At 43.2% G+C, this 23,400-nt stretch overlaps 1 protein-coding gene across 2 annotated transcripts in view; it reads left to right on the top strand.

Moving 5' to 3' along the window:
* Positions 1–23,400, top strand: part of RABL6 (RAB, member RAS oncogene family like 6) — a 57,478-nt gene that overhangs the window by 16,188 nt on the left and 17,890 nt on the right. For both annotated transcript variants that reach the window (XM_026073362.1, XM_026073361.1), the window contains 5 exons: positions 4,328–4,380; positions 5,966–6,057; positions 6,939–7,079; positions 8,233–8,338; positions 14,149–14,252. In XM_026073362.1, coding sequence (XP_025929147.1) covers positions 4,328–4,380; positions 5,966–6,057; positions 6,939–7,079; positions 8,233–8,338; positions 14,149–14,252 — 496 coding nt within the window. The remainder of the gene's footprint in view (positions 1–4,327; positions 4,381–5,965; positions 6,058–6,938; positions 7,080–8,232; positions 8,339–14,148; positions 14,253–23,400) is intronic.

Below are 23,400 nucleotides of genomic sequence, written 5' to 3'. Positions count from 1 at the left end.
CTGACGACCCGCTGTCATTTGTTTAGGATATAGCTGCTAATTTGAAAGTAAGGGGAGAAGTTTTTTTGTGAAATCTTAGAACCTGTTAGGGCAGTAAATGCGGTGAAGCAAGAGGGCTTGCTAACCGTTACATTGTACCCCTCCTCTTAGCTTGTTCTTGAGTCTTCATGACTTTTTTTAATGTGCAGACTTACTGAAGTACAGACTTATCTGCAGCTTGCTGGGTTCTCTTTGGGTGTGCTCAGAGAGCATGGCTCATTTCTGTAATGATGCCATTTATTAAAATCTTAACAAGGAGGGCTTGTCCCCAGCTATAGATTGTATTGGATTTTGTCCAATACGTGTGGTCCTTTGTTGCCCTTGGAACTAACAGTACATAGAAAAGATACCTATCAGCAAAAATCAGTCCTGACTCATCTTTCTGCTTTGCAGTGAGTTGTATAACTGATGCAGGTCATAAAGCCATAACAGATTCTGAATGCAAAGAAGTGAAATGAAATGAAATGCTTGAAATTTGGGTGATTCAAGAGTTCCAGTCTCACATCTTGTAACATCTGCTGTTTGGGCTCCTGCATCTTTCCCTAGACACCAACTGAATGGATCAAGTCACGTTTTTTTTCTGTGGCCCCCCAAAAAACTTAAACCCTTTCCCTCAAGTGCTGAACAAGTCTTCTGGCATCCAGGAAGAAGAATTGTTCTGTRGACTTTAGGGCACTGCTGGAAGATTATTTGGTTTCAGTTGCTACTGCCCCTGTAAATAAGGAGCTATCAGCATTCTGGTTAGAGAAGTTGGGCAAACACCACATGAAGACCCTTGTTTTCTAATTGAGGCTCCCAGACCACACATCATGTAACCTTAAAAAACACAGAACCTAGATCATATAATCACTCAATCTTCATTGCATGCTTGCCTTTAAAGCCTGAACTGCATCCCTTCTCTACATGTATCGCATCTTTATCTGGCCCATCTTGCAGCTCTGGTTCCAAAAATAGGCACTGTGCATGAATATGTACACACATGCGCTTTTCAGCTCTATTACTGCTTTACAGATGACCTCCTTTACAGCAATGATGAACACCACTTAAGAATACCACTCAGTGCTCTTGATACACACTTAAAACCATAAACAGGGAAAGGTGCATGAGTCATGTATTCTGTCTCAAAGCATGAGCTGTAAATATGTCCAGGTTAGAAGGACACCTCGATTGCTCAGGATGAGAGAGATCTGCGAACTATGAAGAGTTTTGGTTGGGTACTTGTGGTTGCTTGGGCTTCTGTTTTAATACTAGAAATTCAGGTCACGTCCAGCATAATTTATCAGCAACTGGAGAAATAGTGAGATCTTGACATTCAGAGAAGCCACACAAGTTCCRCTGGCTTGAAATGATTTTAAGCAAAGCGGGGAAAGGCATGCATCTCCCATGGCTTGAGTTGGTCTGGGAAAAATCAGAGCCCACACTTGACCCCTCAGRAGGGATATACCGCAAGAATGGGAAAAAATCAGTATGTCTGCTATTTTCAGCTGTCAAAAGTAAGATGACACTAGGGCTGCAAATGTTTTAGAAATGTGTGGTTTTGCAATGACGTTCAGAAGCATCTACCAGTAAGGGTTTCAGGGCTGAAATCTGCTGCTGTATTCTGCAGTCCGTGCATAGTTGCCATGTCAGGACTGCTCAGGCATGAACATTGTGTCACAGCTTTTTTCCATTCAGAAAATGCCCCAAACTTACTTTTTTTTTTTTTTTTTTAGCTGACACTAATTGCTTGACAGCTAACAGGTGATCTGGTTGACCATCATGTGGGTTGCAAAGTACAGTAAGAGAAGTGCAACCAACTTCCTAATTATTGCTAACAGCAAAAATACTTTCCTGAATTCGTTAGGGACACTTGTCAAGCAATACTGATGTCTGTATGAGCATTTCTGTAACAATACTTGGTAAGAGTATTTCATTGAGGTCATTTCTCTGGTGCAAATTTTCTTTAAGTAGGAAAGCACTACAGCGTTTAAACTTTCCAGAATAACCTCTTATTTTGTAACCGTTTATCCTTGACCTGCATGAAAAAAGGAAACACTTTTTTCTTCTTTGTTTCATATTTGCCAGAACCATGAATTTTGCAAGTAGTCACTCCATCTTCATTAGCTGAGTTGAGTAGTTACAGAAGCTATTTTTGTCCCCTGGTTTGCAAATAGTCTGTTAAAGAGTCAGTGGAAGTGTGTTGTGGGTACATCCAAGCTGTCAAACACATTCTGTCAACGATAGGCTGTGTTTCTAGAAATTACAAGAAGGAATTTCAAATCTCTGCCATTCCCTTATAATTTATTTAATTTGCAATTATTCAGACTAGAAAAATACAGAGCAAAGTTAGTTCAGAAGTATGGTTCTTAAYTGTTGTCTCTAACACCTGGAAGATAAGTCGTAAAAGAAAACTCTAGACCTTGCAGGGCTATACAGTACTCATCATTTGGTAAAACTCTGGGAATCGCTGCACGTAGCTAGAGTTTAAACAATACCTTGAGGTTCAAAGACAGATTTTTCACAGTATGTCCACACTAAACTTATTCAGTGCTAAGTGCAAGGAGGTGTGCTCCTTCTTGCTTACTGACACTCCCGGTGATCCTTAGTCCACACCAGAAAATCATGTTAGCCAATTACCGCTCTGCTGGTCCTAGGTACAAATGCATTGTGTGGTGTTCTCTGCCTGCTGTGGCTGCAGGCTTTAAGATTTGGAAACATGGTTAGAGTGTAACTGATATAATGCAAAATTTTCAGGGAGCCTGAATCATTGGTTCTGAGGTTTAAAATGCTGCCTCCTTTCCCATGGGTGCTGAGTCAAATGCCAGGGGTACTTTAAAATGTCAGTCCCTTTACTTCTCCAGCGCTTATTAAAGCTGTAAAAAATGGGAGAAAGCTCGACATGCAGCTCTTTACAGCCTGTTTTGAGGGACTGCCTGTTTCAGTGGTACAAATTTGTAAATGTTTAGCTGTCCCCTTTTATTATTCTCTTCTCTTCTTGAGAAGCCACTGAGGCTGGCAGAGCATGCTTGTAGCTGAAGAGTAATATGCTGGAAGGGGATTTCTTGACATAGTTTGCTGCGTTTCAGAGACACGTCCACCTTCCCTCAACTATCTAGCAGTGTGCTGGCATACCAGGGTGTCAGACTAAAAAGAATGAGCCTTATATGGGTTTTTGCTTGCTATTTGAGTTTGATCTGTTTCTGTGATACTGACATACCTATCGGGTACGCATGGCAACTTTGTTTTGAAATGACGATTAAAGGAAGAGGAATTTCTATAAGGTCACTTTGTTCAGGACCAAAAAGGGGTCTGACCTTTAAATGTAAGGGCTATATTTTAGTGCATGCCTCAGAGGAGGCAGGTGAGTTGAAGAGAAACCTCTGGGTCCCTGTAGATGGGATTGTGGCCACTGGACTGCAGGACAGTTCTTTGTAGTACTTTTTTAGTGTTTTCTCCAAGTGGTTAGCATGTTGCCTCTTGCACTTTCTTCAGAGCTTACTCTGAGTTTACCTGTCCTCTAGCTTATTCTTGAATGCATGTCTCTAGAGCGTCTGGTGTGTGCTCAGAGCTTTGGATTGGTGCCCCATGAGGATTTCCTTTCTTCACCTTTGCTGGTGATGACCAGACCTGTCCTTCCACCTCTGGCCCATCATGCACTTATAGGCTGTTTCTCCTCTGCTCCACAGCCCCCTCACCACAGTTTTTTTTGATTTTGCTCAGATTTCTCTCCCCTCCCCCCCCCAAGCTCTGTCTGCATTTTGATTGTTAAATTCTTATTCCATCCCACTACCTTTTTCTTTGGTCACAGCTCAGCCCAAAGCACCTAATGGGCTCTGAGAGCACATGTATTTACAAGACTGCCTGCTTCAGGTCAGTGCAATAGCTCAGCAGTGTCATAGCTTCTCTCAAGAACAGCGTGTACGTAGTTGGGCAGTTCAGCCGTAACAGCCCCAGTATCTTTTGCTTCTTCAACACTAATGCAACAAAAAGTGGAACAGAGCAGCTCCCTTTTTGGTCAGGGAGCGCACCCAAACCCATATTCTTCAGTCATTGTGACTGTATGCTGTGAAGAGCACTGTTCAACCTGCCACAGACTTTCTATTCACCTTTGCATTAAACAGACTAGCTGGTTTTCCTTGGCAAGGCATGCCTGTCCCACCTCTCCTCATATTCCCCATGCTTGTAGTAGAAGTTGGATCTGCTTTAAGGTCGTGTACAAAATGCCATGGTCCTGCCCAGGGAGACAGAACCATGTCGGAATTCTCTGCCCGGGGTAATGCATTTGTCTTTTACAACTCTTCTTTTTAAGGAAAATGCAAAAAACGAGGAGATGGTTTGAAACTGGAGAATGATCCTCAGGAGGTGAGTCACCTTGAATACAGATGTTGCCCTCTTAGGGGGAGGCCTCTTGTCACCCTTTGGTCTCTGGATTCTGCCTTTGTTCTGCATCTGTGTCTGCTCTGAGGCTGGCTGGGCAGGTGGGTGAGCGGCAATGGGATCCCAGATGCTCTTCACTCTTTTGCCTGCCTGTTTTATCACTCTGGTCATTCCCTCACCACAGCTCTCCTGTTTTCCATTCAGTCTTTTGGGAATGAGGCACCCCAGATATTTACACTGTAGTTTTGTGCTTGTTTACACACGGTCAGTGTCAGGAAGTCCTTTTGCAAAAGACTTGCCATGAGACTTGAAGAAATCACTTAAAGCCATGCTCTCTGGCTGCTCCTTAAAACTAGGCTAACGATTACCTTTTAACACCCTTTGAAAGGTAGAAGAGGAAGGGGCAATAGAGGTGCTACATGGTATGTAAAAATAAACAGAGTGGCTTCCTCATGGCTGTTGCACTAATGTGTCCTGTGGATCTTCTGTTATAGAACAAAGCGCCATAAGGGAGACCTTGATACCACATTCCCCAACTCACATTTGGACTAATGATGCACTTTCACAGCACTTCTTTCAAAAGCTATACTATTTTATCCTCAGGAAAAGTCAGTTTAAAGGCCCTTGATCATGTGATTTCTGCTACAGCTATTCAAGAGCTTTATTGCTCCTATTGCTGTGCAAGTGCCCTACGGTGTTCATTGCATGAACAGTGTTTTGGCATTCACTCAATAAGTGCCTTGTCAAAACTGAGAGGCTGATTTCCGTGTGGAGGGAGAGCCAATATCACTGATACACAAAGTGCTGAGCTCTCCACTGCACTGAACCATCCCTAGAATTGGTGTCTCTTTGACAAAGGTGCCAATCCTCCTCAATCTGTGCAGTCAGATAAGGAAAATTTTCTTTACAAATGTTCCCCTCCTGTGGGAAAAGGCTTTATAGACACAGGTATCACACAGTTGCCTCCCCCTTCACAAACATGGGTGCGTTTCTCACTCTGGGGAAACAGTGAACGCTGTTCCATAGGCACCAAATTGCAGCAGGAGCCTTGCGGATTCGGTTGTGACCAGTATTGAATTTTGCAAAGTTGCAGAGTCCAAATGATGAAAAGCAAGTCGGCTCCTAAATGTTTTTAGCCGTGCACAGGAGAAACTCATTAGAAACTACATCCTGGCTTTATGGATCAGAAGCATTCAAAGTACAGTCAGTATTCACGTCTGCAAAGAGGTGGAGTAGGTGCCATGTGCTCTATGCTGTATCCCTTAGCTGTATGGGGAATTATGTTGTCAAGACAAGATTTGGGAGCAGAGGGGAAAGAGCAAGGATGGGTTTTAGCATTTGCAGACATGGGTTTTTTTTTTCAGAGAATGTCAGATCTTTCACATCCAGCACATGCAGTAGACTCACAAGGTACCTTGCGTAAATGATAATGATGTGAAATCCACTGATACCTTTTATAGTGGCTGTTACTTTAGAAATGTTGCCTATTTAGTGCTGTATCGGTTGTATTCTGTGCAAGCCTAAAGTTGAGCCAAGTTATTTACTGCCTCTTTTGCCTTTATTTCCTCAGGCAGAGTCGGAAATGGCTCTGGATGCAGAGTTTCTGGATGTGTATAAAAACTGCAATGGCGTAGTGATGATGTTTGACATCACCAAGCAGTGGTAAGACATCATCAGGGTCATGGGCAATCGGGCTCTCACTTGTTTAATCCCCCCCCCCCCCAAAAAAAAAAAAGTTTAGACTTCTTTATGGCCTCTGAAGCTGATTTTGTATCACTTAAAATAATAGCTTTATCTTCTGGCATGTCTTTTAATATACTCCCCTCCTGGGTTTGTTTTGAACAAGCAATTTCCCTGTGAGATTGTGGCCTGGAGTTCCTGCTATCCTGCTATCTGAAGCTTGACAATTAGCCCTATCACAGAAGCAAAGCGTGCTGGGCATGTTACAAATCCCCAGCTCTACAGAGCACAAGGGAAAGGGGAAGACTAGTGAGCAATGGGGAAATTCCCAGGAAGACAGATATTGCTACAGATTATTTAGAGGCCATAAATTGCATTAATATATAGAACTAGTGAGCTATTAACTTTGCATCTCTGATGGGGAGGATGGGGAATGTATAGAAGCCAGAGGGGGCTAAGGAGGTGGCTGCTTCTTTATATTTAAGCTTGTGTTTTACTGGTTTGATTATGGGTCAATGAGCCTGTTGCCAGCAGAAGTGAGGGAAACCTCTGCTTTGCTGTCCTCACACAGTTATATAGGTCTGAGAGAGATATTACTGCAGGAGATGTTAGGTCCCTGGTGGAAGTGGAGTATTGAACATGTCGAGTAGTTTTTGAATGAAGAATGATATGAACGTATTTACAGTTAATGTATTCTTCTGAGAGGGGCAAAGAAGCAACAGTCTTGGAAAAATTTTTGAAATTCTTTTCTTACTTTGTATTTTTTCTGTATTTTTTTTCCTGGGTTTTTGTRGTGATGAAACTGCTTACAGTATGATACGTTTCCCCCTCATTTGCTTGTGTCTGTCTCTCCTTTGGTGAAGGACATTTAACTATATTCTGAGGGAACTTCCCAAAGTGCCGACCCACGTTCCAGTGTGCGTGCTTGGGAATTACCGAGACATGGGGGAGCACCGGGTCATTCTGCCTGGTGACGTGCGAGACTTCATTGACAATCTGAACAGGTAATGGAGGGTGGCACCACAGTCCCCAAACGGGGAGCAGCACTCAGCTGCTCTCTGTCATCAACCACAAAAAACATATTGCTGCTGCATTTCCAGTGTGCATCACATTCATCTCCAGACCCTCTGCTTAGCTTTTGGGCTTTGACAGCTAAGTGTCTCATACAGCATCTTTGGTTTACACAATGGGCTCTTTTCCGTTTGACCTAGGAGCCTGTGCCAGCCAGGTTGTTAGCTGTGTTACTGGAAACAGTTAGTGCCTGCCACCATGTGCTTTTCAGAGTTGCTTTGGCCAAGAGGTCCTCTTCTTTTTGGATAGTCCTTTTCTTGCAAAAGAATTCTCTCCCTGAAGCACAGCTGTTCTCTACTCTAAATAATCCTGCTGCAAGGCAGGCAGCTAGGGCAGCTGTGATCCTCGCTCTTCCTCTAAGAGCATCCTCATGCAACAGCTACTGGGCACAGCCAAATCATTCTCCTCCCTTGCCAGCCAAGCAAGATTTTCCCTTAAATTGGGCTCTGAGGCTCTCTGTTATTTAATTTTAAATATTATTTGTTGGTCAGGATTTAATMGATTTTTTTTTTTGCAGTTTATGGTTTTAAGGCAATTTTTAGGTTTTTTAGTCTGTAGTTTGTTCATTTGTGTGTCAGGCACACACAAATGGCATCAGTTTTAAGGCTTGATTTAGTAATGCAGTCATTTCTTTACAGGTTTATTTCTATACATAACTTAGCTGAGTTTAATTCCCAGTGCCAGTGCTTGAGTATGTGACTTAATTTAGGTCTGTTTGTAGTATTAAAACAAAATCTTCACTGAGGAATGGCCCTGTATAGCCATGAAATCTGCGGTTTAGTAAACCAGTGGCCCAGTGTCTTGACACGTTATTTCTTAGTCCGTCAGCTGCATGACACCACAACACAACAGCTGCATTCCAGCTTTTTCTGCCACCCTTCAGGAGGAGCAAAGTCTGAATTTTGTTTGTAAACAAAATAATCAGTCCCTAGCAGAATGACTTGTCAGCCTACATCTGGGAGTTGAGGGGYTGGCTTGTAAATGAGGATTGCTCATGGTACATAATTCAGCAGGTGCCTCCTCTGTGTGTATGCAGTCCATGTCCTTTGTACAATTTTCTTCTCTCTACCTATCTGGTTGAGACAGGCCACCTGGCTCCTCGTATTTTCGGTATGCTGAGTCTTCCATGAAGAACAGCTTTGGCCTCAAGTACCTGCACAAGTTCTTCAACATCCCCTTCTTGCAGCTGCAGGTAAGAGAAAGAGAGTGTTCCTGAAGTGTGGGTGGGTGGAGGGGATGGAGTTCCTCTTCCCTGTTTCTAAGGTGGGAATTTGATTTTATATTTGTTCTTTTTTGCATTGTTAAAGGAACCTGAAAAGATTTTTCTTTTCATGAACATGTAGTTAACAAAATTATGTTAGTAAATTGGTGTCTGTGACTTAAACGTGTCTACTTGTGCAAGGGCTGTTCTTCACTATCTTCACAAACGTCCACCTCTGTAGAAAGTCTCTAAGGTAATAAATATCATGGGCGAGAGAACTGCATCCGGTGTTGTGACTATCAAGTCCAAAATGTTACATCCACATATGTATTAAAGTCTATATTTAAATTCCATGTTACCAGTCAGTTAAAACTCAGTTAAGAAAAGACTTGCTAATGAGATGAACAGTTCAGGGACAACCGTTTGCTGAAAATCATTACCCTGAGATGAATGGTAACTGATCTGCTTGAATCCTATACAAGAGAAATTTGAGATTTGGATCTATGTGTATAACTGAGCTGCCTTTGGTGGGATGAGTGGACAGGCAGAATCTCAATGGGCATGAAAAGGTGAAATTCATAGCTGTGGTCCTTCAGAAGGGTTAGGGTATGCTTTTGAGGGGTTATACGTTTGTGGGGTGCGTATGATGTTGTATCATTGTTTTCCATTGCATGGAAAAATTCAGACGGTTGGTCTTGATTGTCTTTCACTAGAAAGTGAAATGTCTATGTGTATTTTTGTAAGAATAATCCTAGCTGAAATACTAGTTCAGAATAAGCTCACATATATTAGTGGATGTTACCACATCTTCAGTCTGCAGAGCAGATGCATTAGAAGGAACCAGGGTAAGAAACCTTAAGGTACAGCAACCCAGTGAAACAAATCAAATAATAATTTTTTGAGGAAGAAGCTGTTAGAAATCTGACATTTAAACCCAACTTACTGCTCAGTGGAGAAAGTTGAAATTTACCAGTGTGGTGTTGGTTAGATAGTTGGTTTATAAACTCAGTACCTATGGCAAAGTGGTGTCTTGTAGAAATCATGCAGAATAATTAGTTTCCAGGTTACTATTGTCATTTCAGTTCTGTAGATCTTTCTCTTTCTTCTCAAATAGATGTTGGTAAGAGACAAAAACATTAGTACAGGCTTCCTGCCAGATTTGTGTCTGAAAGCTGCTCATAATGATACTGTTAATGGTCGATATATGCAATGATTTTTCTAAATATAATCATAACCAGGAAATACTGAAGCGTTTGTGGTTCTGGGTTGTTTGGAAACAGCTTTAGGAGAAGAGTCTTAGGTGACCTTTCATTGAAATGTGCTGTGAATAAGTAAACATGACGTACCAAACTAAAAGCTGCTAGGACACTTAGATAAGATAATCAGCCCCAAAGCCAGAGAACTTCTTGGACAAATCTTGGTCTTCAGGAACATGAAAAAAATAAATCCGATGTAACCTTTAATAGTTTAGAGACTCCAGTGACTGTTGCTTGGGGAGATGAGGGAAAGGGGGTGATCAACCTGCATTTATTCTCCTGTTCAGTGGGCTCAAGATAGCATYGGAGGTAGTCCAAAACACAAGGTGCAGGTGCCACAGGCAGGCTTGGCCTCAGTTGTACTAGATTCCCAATTCCTGTGTTTTTCATATGTTATAATGAAACAATTCAACACTTCACAAACAAACCTGAAAAGAGTTTTCAAGGAACTTTTCAGTTCCCATGATGTGCAAGAGGAGGTTTGGGTGGACGCATGTGAATGACACATGTAAATATGTTTGCGCTGTTCTTGGTATCTTGACAAAAAAGGTGGCAGTTGATGAGCTTGTCCTATGCCCGTCATTCAAGGAGAGACTGGTCAGATCATAGCTGTGTGGCCTTTGCTTTAAAACGGTGGAACCAAAACTTATTTCTGCAGCTCTGTGATATCTGGGTTTCAGGCAGGTGTTTTTCCATGCATTTTGTTTAAAATCACAGGATAGGATCAGATACGAAGATGTTTCCCTCTGAGATGAAGGAGGTCTCTGCCTTTGCCATTTTCTGAGGAGGAGGACAGCAAATTTGGAGGCCTTTGGTTGCTTCCACCCAGGCTGTAGGGGCTCTGCTTGCTGTCAGACTTCAACCAAGGTGTGCCTCGCTCAGTTTTCCCTGTGCCATTTGCATTTGTGACGCAGTTTTGTTGGAAGAGCTTAGCGCTGTTTTGTAGCTGCTGATTCGGTAGCTCTGGGCATTTTGCAACTCCTGTTTAGCAGCTGGGAACCTTGCCTTTGAATGCGCTGGGAGCCAGAGCTGGCCCACAGGGCCTTATTAACAAGCAGTGCAGCATGTTAAAATGTGTAGGAAAGTCACAACTAGATCTAATTCCTAACGGTACTGTTTATACCTTCAGAGGAAGTTGCTAATAACAGCCTCCAAAAAGGAGTCATTTGCCTAGTACTTCTGTACAAAGTAAGGTTAAAGGAGAGGGACTCTGCCAGGTATTAAATGCGCATATGATTTAATCGGTCTCAGTCTACTTCTGAGGTTTCTCTGTGTTTCTCAGGCTAATCTCCCACAGCTCTCAAGGGGAAGAGTAGTTGGTAACTGTGTGTGAAATGCCACTGTGTCCTTTAGCAGAGTTGGTGTTGAGCGCATTGGTTTTAAGTTGCACTTTGCTGCATTTATCTTACGTTCATGCATCTTTCATTGAGAAAGTGGTGGGTGAAATTCATACCTTCAGTATAAAGCTAGTCCCCCTAGCAGCCTGGGCTCTTCAATTATTTATCAGTTCCTTTCCAGGGGAAGAATTCTCAAACCTGAGAAAGCCATTCAGCCCTAGGTATTGCTGGTGGCCCACATAATGTGCTAATGTGATCGTGTCAGCCAGGCCTGCAGAGTGCTGTACTGGAAGGAGACAAAATTCTGCAGTCAGCTGGAATGGCCTTTTCCCAAGGAGCACTTGGAAGTGGCATTCAGCCAAAGCATTTGTTGGTAGCTCGTGATTTGCTCTATTCTTTTGGATCATTGCTAAAAATAAGATGTTTCTTTAATATCTTAATGCCAGCAAGATGAAATAGAAAATTTTTTAAAAAATATTTCAGTCCATTATTAGTAGTGATTTTTTACAAAGTTAGATGCATCTTCCTCATGATGAAATCTAAGTTCTAAATTTATTGTGATCTGTGAAAACTGAAGTAAGTAAAACTCTGGTACGTGTCTTGCTACCGAAGTATGAGGAAAGGCAAACCGCTTTTTTGATAAAAAGCCTTTATCTAAGTACCTAAGATCAGCATTTGAGAGCAGTCTCCCCTCTGTTTCTGTTCATTCGACTGATTTGCTCGGCATTTATTTCACTTTTATTAGGAAACTGATTGAGGACAAAGAAGCAGAAAATCTGCCTTTTTTGTCTGATTTCTGCTTCCAGTGTATGAATAAAATATAAAAGGATGAAACCTATTCTAGAATGTTGAAGGATATGGGACCATACAGCAATACTTTAAAATCACTAACTACAGATTAGTACTTCTCTTTAGTTAAACAAGTTTAAATATGTATAACATATTTTGCTGAAATTTCTCATCTGTATGCCACAATAAAGGGAATTTGAGTTAGCTAAGGACTTCATAATTCTTTGTATATGTTTTAATTAAATTCAAATTTGCATCTGCATAGAGCTTATGAATATGATGAATAAAAATTACCTAGCAAAGGAAAAATGGATCACTTCACACTCTTTACACAATGAAACAGTTTAAAAATGAAGAATCAAAATGTCTAGTAAGCTGTAAATTAGCTTAAATGATTACAGAAGTACTTACATTTTGAGAGAGGCTATATCTGCCTGTGAATTAGCAAGTTTTAATGGTTATCAACCAGTGTGAATCACCTGGTCTTAAAAATGTAATACAAAATACAAATTACGTAAACCTTGCTTGCCAATTTAAACCATGGTTGAATTTGATATAAATCAGCTTGCTCCATAGAAAGCTCAAGCTATGCTCTGACTATTCCCTTGGATAGTTTGGTGCAGTTTATATAATGCAGATGAGTTACTTGATTTTTAAATTCTTTTCTTTTTTTTATAGCTCCAAAGTTGTCACGTATGTGAAACCATATTGTCCCTAGCGTGTGCGCATAGAAACAACACTCCATTCCTTTATCCAAATGTTTGTTTTCCCTTCGGGACTTTATTTTGTAAATAACACAATAGGTTTCCTTCTGTGTCTTTTAGTCTAATGGGATTTTTCTGCAGTGAGCATACATGTTCTCATACATGTAATTAAAAATTCACCATGGCTATTGATGCTAAACTTCAAGAAGTAGGTATCATGGTAGAAAACTCAATGTTGAGGATGAGGCAGTCATAAAAGCAAAAGCCTTTGCAATCTGGAGGAAATCTGGGATTTCTCTTCTGTCTCCTTCTGGGCCTTTACCTAGTCTGTCTGCTGTCTGGATGGAGGTGCAGCTCTTCAGTCCTTGGCACTAGCGAACCCTGCTGTAATCGGACATGCTTGAGCACACACTAATGCTGTTTCCCATGTCATTTAGTCTGTAGGCAGTGGGAGAGGGAAGATTGACACTTCCATTGAACATCATGACTTTTGAGTCATGAATTCGGTGTGTGAATTGACTTGCGTGCTCCTAGCTCAGAGTCTTCCCAGGAAGGCAAGCGGTACATCGGCATGCCAGTGATGGGAGACTGCACCTAAGCAACCTCCATCAAGTTCTGGCCATTGCCAGTGTTCAGCTGGGAGAGTGTCAGGTCTTTTTGAGAAGATGGGAAGGGGCTCTGATACAGGAACTCTACCATTGAGCAGGGCTTTGGAAACAGAAGGTTTTAGTTCTGGCCAGAGGTTCCTGAATTGTGTTTCTGTGGAAATGGCCGCTGTGTTAGCTCTGCGGCTTCAGCATCGTAGGAAACRTAGGTGCTTGCCATGCGGAAGGAAGGGTCAGATGGCTGGTGCTGGTAGCATTGCAGGGCTGCAACTTTCCTTGGGGAAGCATTGCAGGTGAGCCCTTTTGGAGTTGGTAATATCAATGCAGCCTCAGAAGTAATGCGTGTGGTTACTGATCTCTTCTTGTTGCCATCTGGGCTGCCAGGAAGGTTGTCCAAGGACTGTTTGCAATTGATTTAGAGCCTTTTCAGACATCACAACCCCTTAATTGAAGTGCGTGTTTGGAATCCTTTGGAAATGTGGACCATGAAGGACCAGATTAAGCTACCCTGTTTTATGTCAGTGAAGCCAACTCATTTTATTTCACATTTGAAATGGACTGGGGTTTCTGCCCCTCAGCTCTGGGGCAATAACTGAAGGCTGAGGGCAGTAACTTCTAAAATTGCACAGAATTGATAGACTGTGGTCACTCATCAGCCTCTGCCAATAAAAAGAAAATTATTGTGAGGTTCTGAGTCAGCTGAGTCCTACTCACAGTTAGACTCCTTTATCACTAGGAAAAAAATAAAAGCTCAGAAGGAAATGGTATCAACCACTGCGGAGAGCAGTTGTGCAGTTGTTCTCCAAATGAAACTAGTGATCTTGTGTCTGAGAATCACGTTAATATTTGTGTCCCAATATAGTACAGCTCTCAGAAAAGATTAATTTCTTACACGCTTACTTTCTGGATTAACGTACTTTTGCTACTGCTTCTGCTTTCCATTGTGCTTCTGTACTTAAACTGAACACCTTGCAATGGACCAAAGCTCCTGTTTAATTCATTGCTGTGGGTAGAGTGGTGTCACAAGATCTSGCTGCACCCTGCAAGCACACAGAGATCTGTTACAAATGACCCTTCCTGCTCAGACCCAGCTTGTTTTCCTTTCTTCAGAGGGAGACGTTGCTACGGCAGCTGGAGACGAATCAGCTGGATATCGATGCAACTTTGGAGGAGCTATCAGTGCAGCAAGAGACAGAAGATCAAAACTACGAACTGTATGTCATTGAGCCATCTTTTCTAACTGTTTTGTTGCAGTCCCTGTATCACAAGAATGCTGGATAACCCCAGCTGTAGCATTTGGTCAGGTTTCTTTGGATCTTTTAAAATGTTACGTTAGGTGGCATCGCCTGAAATAAAGCATGCACTTTGGGATCCCTCTCAAAGGGTCTGGTTCCTACAGGCACGTGATCTATGGGAGGGCAGTGGAGGTGGAGCTGAGCAGGACACTTGGAGGCAACACGTGCTACAGGGATTATAGATAAGTATGTTGCAGCCTCTGATGCTGAAACGGGATATTTTCCTTATCTCTAGTGCTCAGCACACAAGCTAATTCCTTTTCTTTTGGCTGTTGCATTCTTGTGTATTGTGTCTTGTGATAGGCAGAAATTAATGGCTACAACACTGTTGTCTTTTGTCCTTTCTGAATATTTCCAGATTCCTCAGTAAATTTCTGCCCTGAAACAGTGACTAGTCCCTGCTCTCTTGTCTTTGTTCAGTGCCCCAGCTGCTTGCTTTGCTGGTTGAAATGAACTTTTGCCAGAGTTTGCCCTGCAAAGCCAGTACATCTGTAGCACAATAAGCTGGAGTCTGTTCAGATTTGTGTGTTGTTGACAGATGTGTTCCATGAATTCCAGTTGTGAGGTCTTTATTGCAGTGATGTGCAAGCTAGAAAAATCAACCCCAGAATGTATTGAAAGGACATTCTTTACAGGCAGCTTTATCTGGAAGTTGGAGTCAATGATTATGAGATACTCATGCACAGCCATTTTGACAACTGCTTTTCAGACCAAGTTTTAAGTTCCTCAACCTTAGAAAGTGTGTTTTCTTTTGAGAGCTTTAAAATACCCCATATACATACAAAATAGTGGTGTTTCTAGAGTACTCATCTCGTTCCTTTTCTATAGGGACCTGTTAGTCTCATGTCTTAAACCACTCTCTTAGTGTCACTGCTCAAAGGACTGGGCTGTGCAGGCTGTGCTGTCGAATAGTTTTCCAGTATATTTGCATACCCTACATCAGGGATGGGAAGATGCTTAAAAGAATCAAGACTTGGAAGAGCTCTTTAAACTTACACCAAAAGGTCTTGCTGCTTAGTCGCATGCCACCCTTACCCCAACTTTAACATTTGCTGTACCCTTGCATGAGCCAATTCAGCTCACAAATCCAGCAGAAAACTCTGCTTTATTGCCRTATCCACCTCTAGGTTAGTTTTCTGCCATATGAGCAGGTTGGGCTGGCTCTGAGAAGCATCTGTTGAACACCAGAACTTAAAAGAAGCAGCGAAAGCATGGGGCTGGGAGAAGCGGGATGGCAAGACCTAGTTCCAGCAGCGGATGTTAGACTGTACCATCCCATCTGGTGTAACCACACCCACGGTATAACATTTTATAATATTGGTGTGCTTCCACTGCCRAAGAATACCCTTCCTGTAGTGCATACTTAAGCAGAAACACTGTGATTACTAAAGAGTATCACTTGCATTGCAGTAGCATCCAGAATCCTAAAGCCAGACTGGCCTTGTTGCTGTAGGCACTCACTATACACTTACAAGTCAAAAGGCATGTTGTCGCCCCTAAGAGTTTTCAGTGCAGTTCATAGACTTTTGAGCTCTTGTGTTCAGTAGTTTCCTGTCACCTCAACAGAAGCCCCTGAGTCATTTGCAGAAATTCTAAAGCTAGACAACCATTTGGTCCACAGATCAGTGCCTTGCCGTTTTCTAAATACAGTTGGGAGCACAGGAAGCACGGGAGAGAGGGGGCATCTGCGCCTGGAGTGCTTCGAAGATGTCCCACAGTCGAGCGGGGCCGAGTAGCTGCCCTTCTCCCGTGTTGCAGAACAGTGTGCCATAATGCAGGACCACTGCTTAGCCACTGGGGAGGGCTTGCACTGCAGGTGACTAATTGCACTATTAGTCTATGTAATTGGCATAACGTGGCATAAGAAATACCTCAGCCAGGGTACCTAAAAGAAGAGGAACTGCTAAAATATTAAAAGCAAAACTTCTTCCTAAGATTCTGGTTTAGCAAGTAAAATGACATTTTTTATATATATACGTATATATGAGGCTGGCCAAATTCTCCTTTGACTTCACCTACTGCAAATTTATGTCTGCATACTGAACCCCATGTTCTTGCTTTTGGAAAATAACCCTTCTTTATAGAAAGGTCTTTAAAATATCCCTGGATGCTTCCTGATTTGAGCCCCATGACTGGGCCATGTCATGTCTGAGTACTTTGATCACACTGACAAAAATAGAGTGCTATTTTAAAATTTTTGAGTTTTTTATCTGCACCTCAGCTAGAAAAGAAGAGTCTTTTTGTTTCAGAGACACTCTCTGAAACAGATGACCTGTAAGGGGGGTTGCTTCAATCTCAGAGTTGAAAAGTATACTGTCCGTACGTTTCTTTTTTATCCCTGCAGGTACCGTTCAATTTCCGAGTTCAAGTCCTTCAGCCCGAGTTCTGATTTAAAGGAATAACCACACTTGCATGGCAGTGAACTCAAATTTGGATAAAGTTCTGATTCTTAGTACACGGCTTAGGCTGTTGAACAGAGTATACATAGTCACAACAATAATACATGGTGAGAATTAGTTAGCTTGTAGTTGTGAGGCAGGACTGCAGGGCTCATTGCTGGGGCTCAGGAAGATCCCTGCATCCCTATGTAACAGATGCCCATCCTCTTGCTTTGGGATTGTCATGCTTAATACGTTACTGTAACCCGCAGTGGTTGTCAAAATGAACACCTGGTGTGTTATCCTCTGGCACTTGGCATGGTGAGTTGATGCAGTGCAACTTCTTGATCCTTGGCAAGTGTGAATCCGTTGTGTTGGTTGCTTGGATTTAGAAGGTACTTGAAGTTTTGCTGTTAGTCACCCCAAGCTGCTCAGCACAGTGAGGTGTCCACAGACACTTGGAGCTGCAGGCCATGGATGCCATGTGGCTACTGAATCAGCTCCCCTGAGGCGATCCCTGCTCTCCTTATGTTCACCACCCTGCATTGCCATAAAATCAGGCAGTGGAGCAAGGCAGTTTTAGGACATCTCGGTTATTTCACTCACCCTGTATATGGTTAGAAGCTGCTCTGTCACAATGACTGATGCTAAATTTGGATCAATGAGAACAAAAAGAACACAAGAACTCTTCATCTTGCTGTGTCTGGGTACCTGAGGACGAAGCGTCATTGCTCCAAATGCGCATCCTAAAGAAAACACGAGGTGGCACACAACGCTGCCTCATCCAGCTTATGTAAGCTATCCATTGGCAGCCACTGACTGGGTTTTCACCTGTATAATATGCACTGAGTTGCTTCCAGCTCCTTCCTTGTGTTTAGTCTCTTCTCTTCCTGCCACACCTCTTTCTCGTGTACATCCCCTGTGGCCTCTCAGGTCTTATATTTTCAATCCTGCTAAAAGCAGATCTCATCCCCTTTTCAGTTCCTGAATTATTATTAAGCAAACAGCAATCACTTTATTTGAATCTGTTTGTTCTAAATTTGTATTTAATCTGCTCGATTTTTTTTTTTCCCTCCATCTGTAGTTGTGTCCAGCCTATCTTCTGTCATGAGAAAAACTTAACATATATGGTGTTTGTTCATGGAAAAACAGTTTTTAGGAAATTGATGGAAGCTCTTTCTACATATTTATTTTTTCAAGAATGAGCTGCCAGTGGAGATGTTAGCGAAAGTTAATATGTGCGGTTTTCATTAATTGTTATGTTTGGCTGCATTTTTTTCTGATATCACTCCTTTTTTGATATCAGAACACAAATTTAATTTTGAGGGTTAAGGAATCAACTTTCTTTGAATTAGCTTTTATTTTTCCCCCCCCACGGATAAGTTACTCGAACCAGCAGCGTGTGAGGGAGTGATGGACAGGCTTGACAAGCAAAGGCCCCGGGGTGATGTGAACAAAAGGGAACGCAAAATCAGCAAAACAGGGCTTAAGTGGGGGCACCTCAAGCATTTGCATGTAATCAAGGAAATCCCTACAAGATAGTATTATGGGGAAACCTCTCGCACCCGTTCTGGGAAACCAGCATACTTGGGTGCCTCTGTGAAGTGCCTGTATGCTAATGCATGCAGCATAGGGAATAAACAGGAGGAATTAGAGATCCTGTGCAGCTGCAGGCCTATGATCTCGTTGGGATCACAGAGATGCGGTGGGATAGCTTGCATGACTGGCRTGCTGCAATGGATGGATACAGGTTCTTTAGGAAGGACAGGCTGGGTGAGGGTGAGGAGGGGGAATTGCCCTTTATGTGAGAGCGCAGCCAGAACGCATGGAGCTCTGCCTAGGGATGGGGGGAGTCAGCTGAGAACTTATGGGTCAGGATTAAGGGGCAGACAAATATGGTTGACATTGTTGTGGGTGTTTGCTGTAGGCCATCTGATCAGAAAAAAGAAGTAAATGAGGCCTTCTACAGACAGCTAGTAGTAGTCTCACGTTTGCAAACCCTGGTCCTCAGTGGGGACTTAAATAGCCCTGATATCTGCTGGAGGGACAGCACAGCAGGGCACAAGCAATCCAGGAGTTTCCTCGAGAGGATTGATGACGAATTCCTGATATGGGTGATAGAGGAGCCAATGAGGAGAGGTCCAACAGAGCTTATGAACAGGCAAGGGTTTGTTGAGGATGTGAAGGTCGGGGGCAGCCTTGGCTGCAGTAACCATGAGATGGTGGAGTTCAGGATTCTGCGAGGAGGGAGCAGGACAAAGAGCAGGACCACAACCCTGGACTTCAGGAGAGCAGACTTGGGCTCCTTCAGGGACCTGCTTGGAAGAATCCCGTGCAATAGGGCCCTAGAGGGAAGAGGGGTCCAAGAAAGCTGATTAATATCCAAGGCTCACCACTTCCAACCTCAAGAACATTTCATCCCAATGAGCAGGAAGTCGAGCAGAGGTGGCAGGAGGCCTGCATGGCAGAACAAGAAACTCTTGGCAAAACTCAAACATACAAAGGAAGTTTGCAGAAGGTGGAAGCAGGGACAGGTCACCTGGGAGGAATACAGGGATGTCGTCCCAGTAAGCAGGGACGGGGCTAGCAAGGTCAAGGCCCATCTGGAGTTGAATCTGGCGAGGCATGTCAAGGACAACAAGAAGGACTGGTAATGGCCAGTTCAGATTGTCTGAGATATACAGGATGATCCAAGCTTCAACTTCTGCAGCAAAATAATCTGTTCCAGGCTTCCCACATGATGGAAGTCCTTCTGAGTACTGTCTCAGCACTGCCATGCAGCTGTGATCTGTGCTGTCAGGTAGTCCTGGATAGCCAAATGCTGCTGTCTGGGTAGGGATGATGATGAAGTGGTCACTGCAGAAAGGCACTTGCTCTCTCCTAATGAGGACTATTATTTTGGGAAGCAGGCTCCCTGTGCTAGACAGCTTTATTCACTACAAAGTGAGTCATTGCCTTTTTTTCATGCATTGAGTTCAGCTCATAATTTTGCAAAGACCTTGGTACTGAGTAACATCTAACGTCCGGCAGGAGGACTTTGCTGCTAGGCCTGTTCTCCCCTATCTTCTGCTATGACAGAGTAAAGGCCCAGAATCACACTGAGAGATTAAACTGGCCATTACCAGTCAGGAAAATAGAACCACTTCTGCTTTCTCTTCCCCCTGCTCCATCTTTATCAGTTCTGCTTGCTATGAATCCTTTGTTGCCCTTCATTTTAATCCTGTGTGTTAGAAGGGACTCTAGGTCAAGTTCTTTGTGTGTGGCTGCATTAAAAATAAACTGCAACTGCACCTATCATCATCGGACTTGCTTGAGAAGTGGAGAACACAGAGGTTGTCTAGAATGTCATTTGGGGGAAGGGGTCAACATGTACGTTGTCCCCAGCTGAAGGAAGAGGCTTGTACCTGTACCTGCTGCACCTGTTTTGTGTCAAATGGAAAACCTGAGGCACTGCTGGGGAGCGATTGTAGTGTCCAAGGCCTGGACAGCAAGCTTCCACCTAGCTCGTGCTGATTATTGATTTGACATTCAAGGACCTGGACTCAAAGGGGACTCCGGTTCAGTGTCTCTCATGAGCCTAAAACAAACGAGTGGAAACCTAACCCTAAGTACAGGGAGCTTAAACGATCAGATGTAGATTATTGTAATGAAACTGATGTCACAGGGCCAAAGCATTTCTTGCTTTGTATTCTAAAATACATTTGAAAAATTGATCATGGAGTGTTAGAACCAGGAGCCAAAAAGCTTTGGGCTGCTCCTGTCTTCAATAGTAAATAAACAAGAACACTGACAATTTGAGGAACTGCAAGGTTAATAAGTCCTTTTGTACCTTTTTTGTTTGCTCTGTGAGCAGAGCAACAGCAACCCCAGGCCCTGAAGAATCTTTGTTCCCGCAGAGCATGTTCATCTTTAAAATTGCATAGAAGTCTCCTCTTGTGAGCAGGTCCAACTGACTGAATTATTCAGGGCTTTTGAGGATGTGGACTTGTTAGTCGGTATAAAATGGAAGGATCAAAATGCAAACAAGGAGCCCATGTGGACAAATAACTCATCTGGGCTTGCATGGTGTATTTGCTATCTCTGAATCCAAACCAGAGCAAGTATACTCAGGTCATAGCGTGAGTTCATCCTGTATGTTAATAGAGCCTTGTGTACTAAACCTGGTGCATATATGAAACACCTGTTTGTTTAACAATAAGATTTTGAGTGGATGGCTTTTTGGTTGGCTGCTTTGGCTAAGGGCTGACAAAAAGGATAGAACAAGGAACACAGTAGGCAGATTGTATAGGATATGAGAAAAAACAGACACATGGCAGGTTTGGCCTGATCTGTTCCTAAAACAGCCGTGCTTGCGCCTCTGAAGAGTATGTGTAAAGTCACAGAAAGCATTCATGCATTATGTAGTATTTTCAGAGTGTGGGGGATGCTTAGACACCTCCACCGTGGAAATTACTGAGAGTTTACTGGCARCGTTTTCATGCGTGCTGTTTTTGCACCCACCTCTTCCTTGGAAGGCTTGGATTTGAAAGCTCAGCATAGCTGGTATAGGCAGCCCACATAAAACTGGGATTAGACCATACTTATTTCTCTGGTGTCATGGCACATAGTAGAAAGCTTGGACCACGTGTATGTTTCTGGATGAGGAAGGTCACATTAAGCACAGGTGCTGGAGCTCTCCTTAGTACTTTGTTGGAGCAATAGTGTGTCTCGTGCTGCTCCCAAATAATCAGTTGTATCTTTCTTCTAAAAATAACTTGCCATGTCTTGTTCTTATGTCCTTCATTTAATATAGATAAGCGAGGCACAGGAGCAGGTGCAGAAGTGAGCCTGAATGTGTGCAACTCTCCAAACTAGCTGAGCTGGAGGGAAAAATGACACTCATTATACTTCAGTCATGTAGAATGTTTTCCCTCCAGCTCTTAAAATTCGTGTGTTTCTGCAGCAGAAACAGGTGGTAGTCACAGTCCTCCCTCTCTCTGGAGCTGGCTTTCTGCCCAGAACAAAGCAGGTTGTTCCAAAATGGGCAGCTTTGATAGTACAAAGTATAGAAAGTCTTCAAAGATCCTGATATTATAAAGTGTCCTGCACTTTGCTGGGACCACCTTTGAGTACTCTTTCAGCTTCATATTCTGTATCCTCAAATGCCTACATACATCTTTTGCATGTACTACATACGTGATCATCATTCCTTAGTCTTCGGTCCTGTCTCATCTGAATCTCCCAGGTGCCTTGATGGTGGGGCCCAATGTCCTGGTCAGAGACTCGCCAGTTGTTCAGTTCTGTTTTCAAGTGGCACTGGTGATTTAGGTGCTCATGTAGGCAGTCTGAGCTGCTCTAAGAGAGTTCAGCTCAGCCCGGAGAACAAGTAGAGCTGGCATCGCAGCTACTGGATGCAGCAGTGTCTAGGTTTGCAGGCCTTCAAGCCAGGATTACTGTTCCTATAAACCAGATGGAGGGCATGTGGATCAACAGGAGATAATTTCCCTTCACAGTTGGGAGGCAGGAATCTTTAACCCTGAGTGGGACTTGGGAGGAAGAATCACCACCACAAAGCAGAGCTTTTAGCCATCCTGCCTTCCAGCTTGCTGGGAGGCCTGAATCAGAGGGGAGGGATGACAGAACTGAGCACTCAGTACCTCTGGGGTGGATCTGCAGCAACACACAGCCTGTGCAGGCAAGTCTCTTGGAGGGCTTTCCAGGCCATAGATCCACATTTTGTGGATTGGAGCATTCACTTTGTTGGACAAGGGTAGAAACGTAGGTATCCTTACCTTATCTTATGATTGCCACAGATGCTTTGCTTAGATAGTTTGTCTTGTGGAGCACTGAATTGCATGCATTGCAGTCTTCTCAAGAAAGGAGTGGTATATAACTGCTCAGTCCTGCAGATCAATGAAAGCGAGGCAATGAAAATGTGCTATTGGATTCTTGCGACGTGTGTGATGCGTTGTGCACCTTCCAAACGAATCTGCTCTGTGTCCCCACAGAGCTCTGTGCTTGTTTGTGCAAGAGTTAATCTTCCCCGTTTTCTCTTTGATACATGACAGATCCATGCATCATTTTCAGTAGAATGTGCTGCTGCACAGTTGCGTTGCTCCCCCCAGCTCCTAGTCCCTTGGGATGGAGGCTGCTGGAACAAATGCTCTGCCACGTGCTCTAATCTCAGCTCTGACAAGAGTGTTTCACCTTTTAGCCAGTGTGCTGGGTGGAATGAGCATGTAAGCCTTGCTCCAAGTCGTGGTGCAAGCATCTGTGTAGCTACCACAACGTGGCACTAATTTAGCCGCCTTGACAGAAGCCTCGGAGATAGGCAATGGACCGGCCTTGTGACAGCCTGGCTTCTTTTCTGCACCCCACAGGCTGTGTTGCATTGTAGCCTTCTAGTATGGTATTCTGGGAGGGGTTAGGCAAGTCTTTTTCAGCCGTTCTCATATGGTGAAATTGTAGCTGTTCCCTAGTGCTTTCTTTCAGTAGCTGACCATTTCCTTCATGCTGTTGAATTTTTTTCCCATTTCTGTTATTCATCTTCATCCAGTTCTTTCTGTACGTTGTCCCTGTCCTCTTCTGTGTTGAGGCTGCCTCCTAACTTGTGACTTCGTGAGTGTATTCCTGGTCTCTGTGCCACTTCATTAAAATACTGAAATCCATCTCAAGGCTGACCCTTGAGGAACTCTACCAGTAATTTCTCT

Source organism: Apteryx rowi, unplaced genomic scaffold, assembly GCF_003343035.1.
Source record: "Apteryx rowi isolate R43461 unplaced genomic scaffold, aptRow1 scaffold_367, whole genome shotgun sequence".
In the NCBI taxonomy this organism is placed as follows: Eukaryota; Metazoa; Chordata; class Aves; order Apterygiformes; family Apterygidae; genus Apteryx; species Apteryx rowi.
This window is presented reverse-complemented; position numbering and strand designations above follow the sequence as displayed.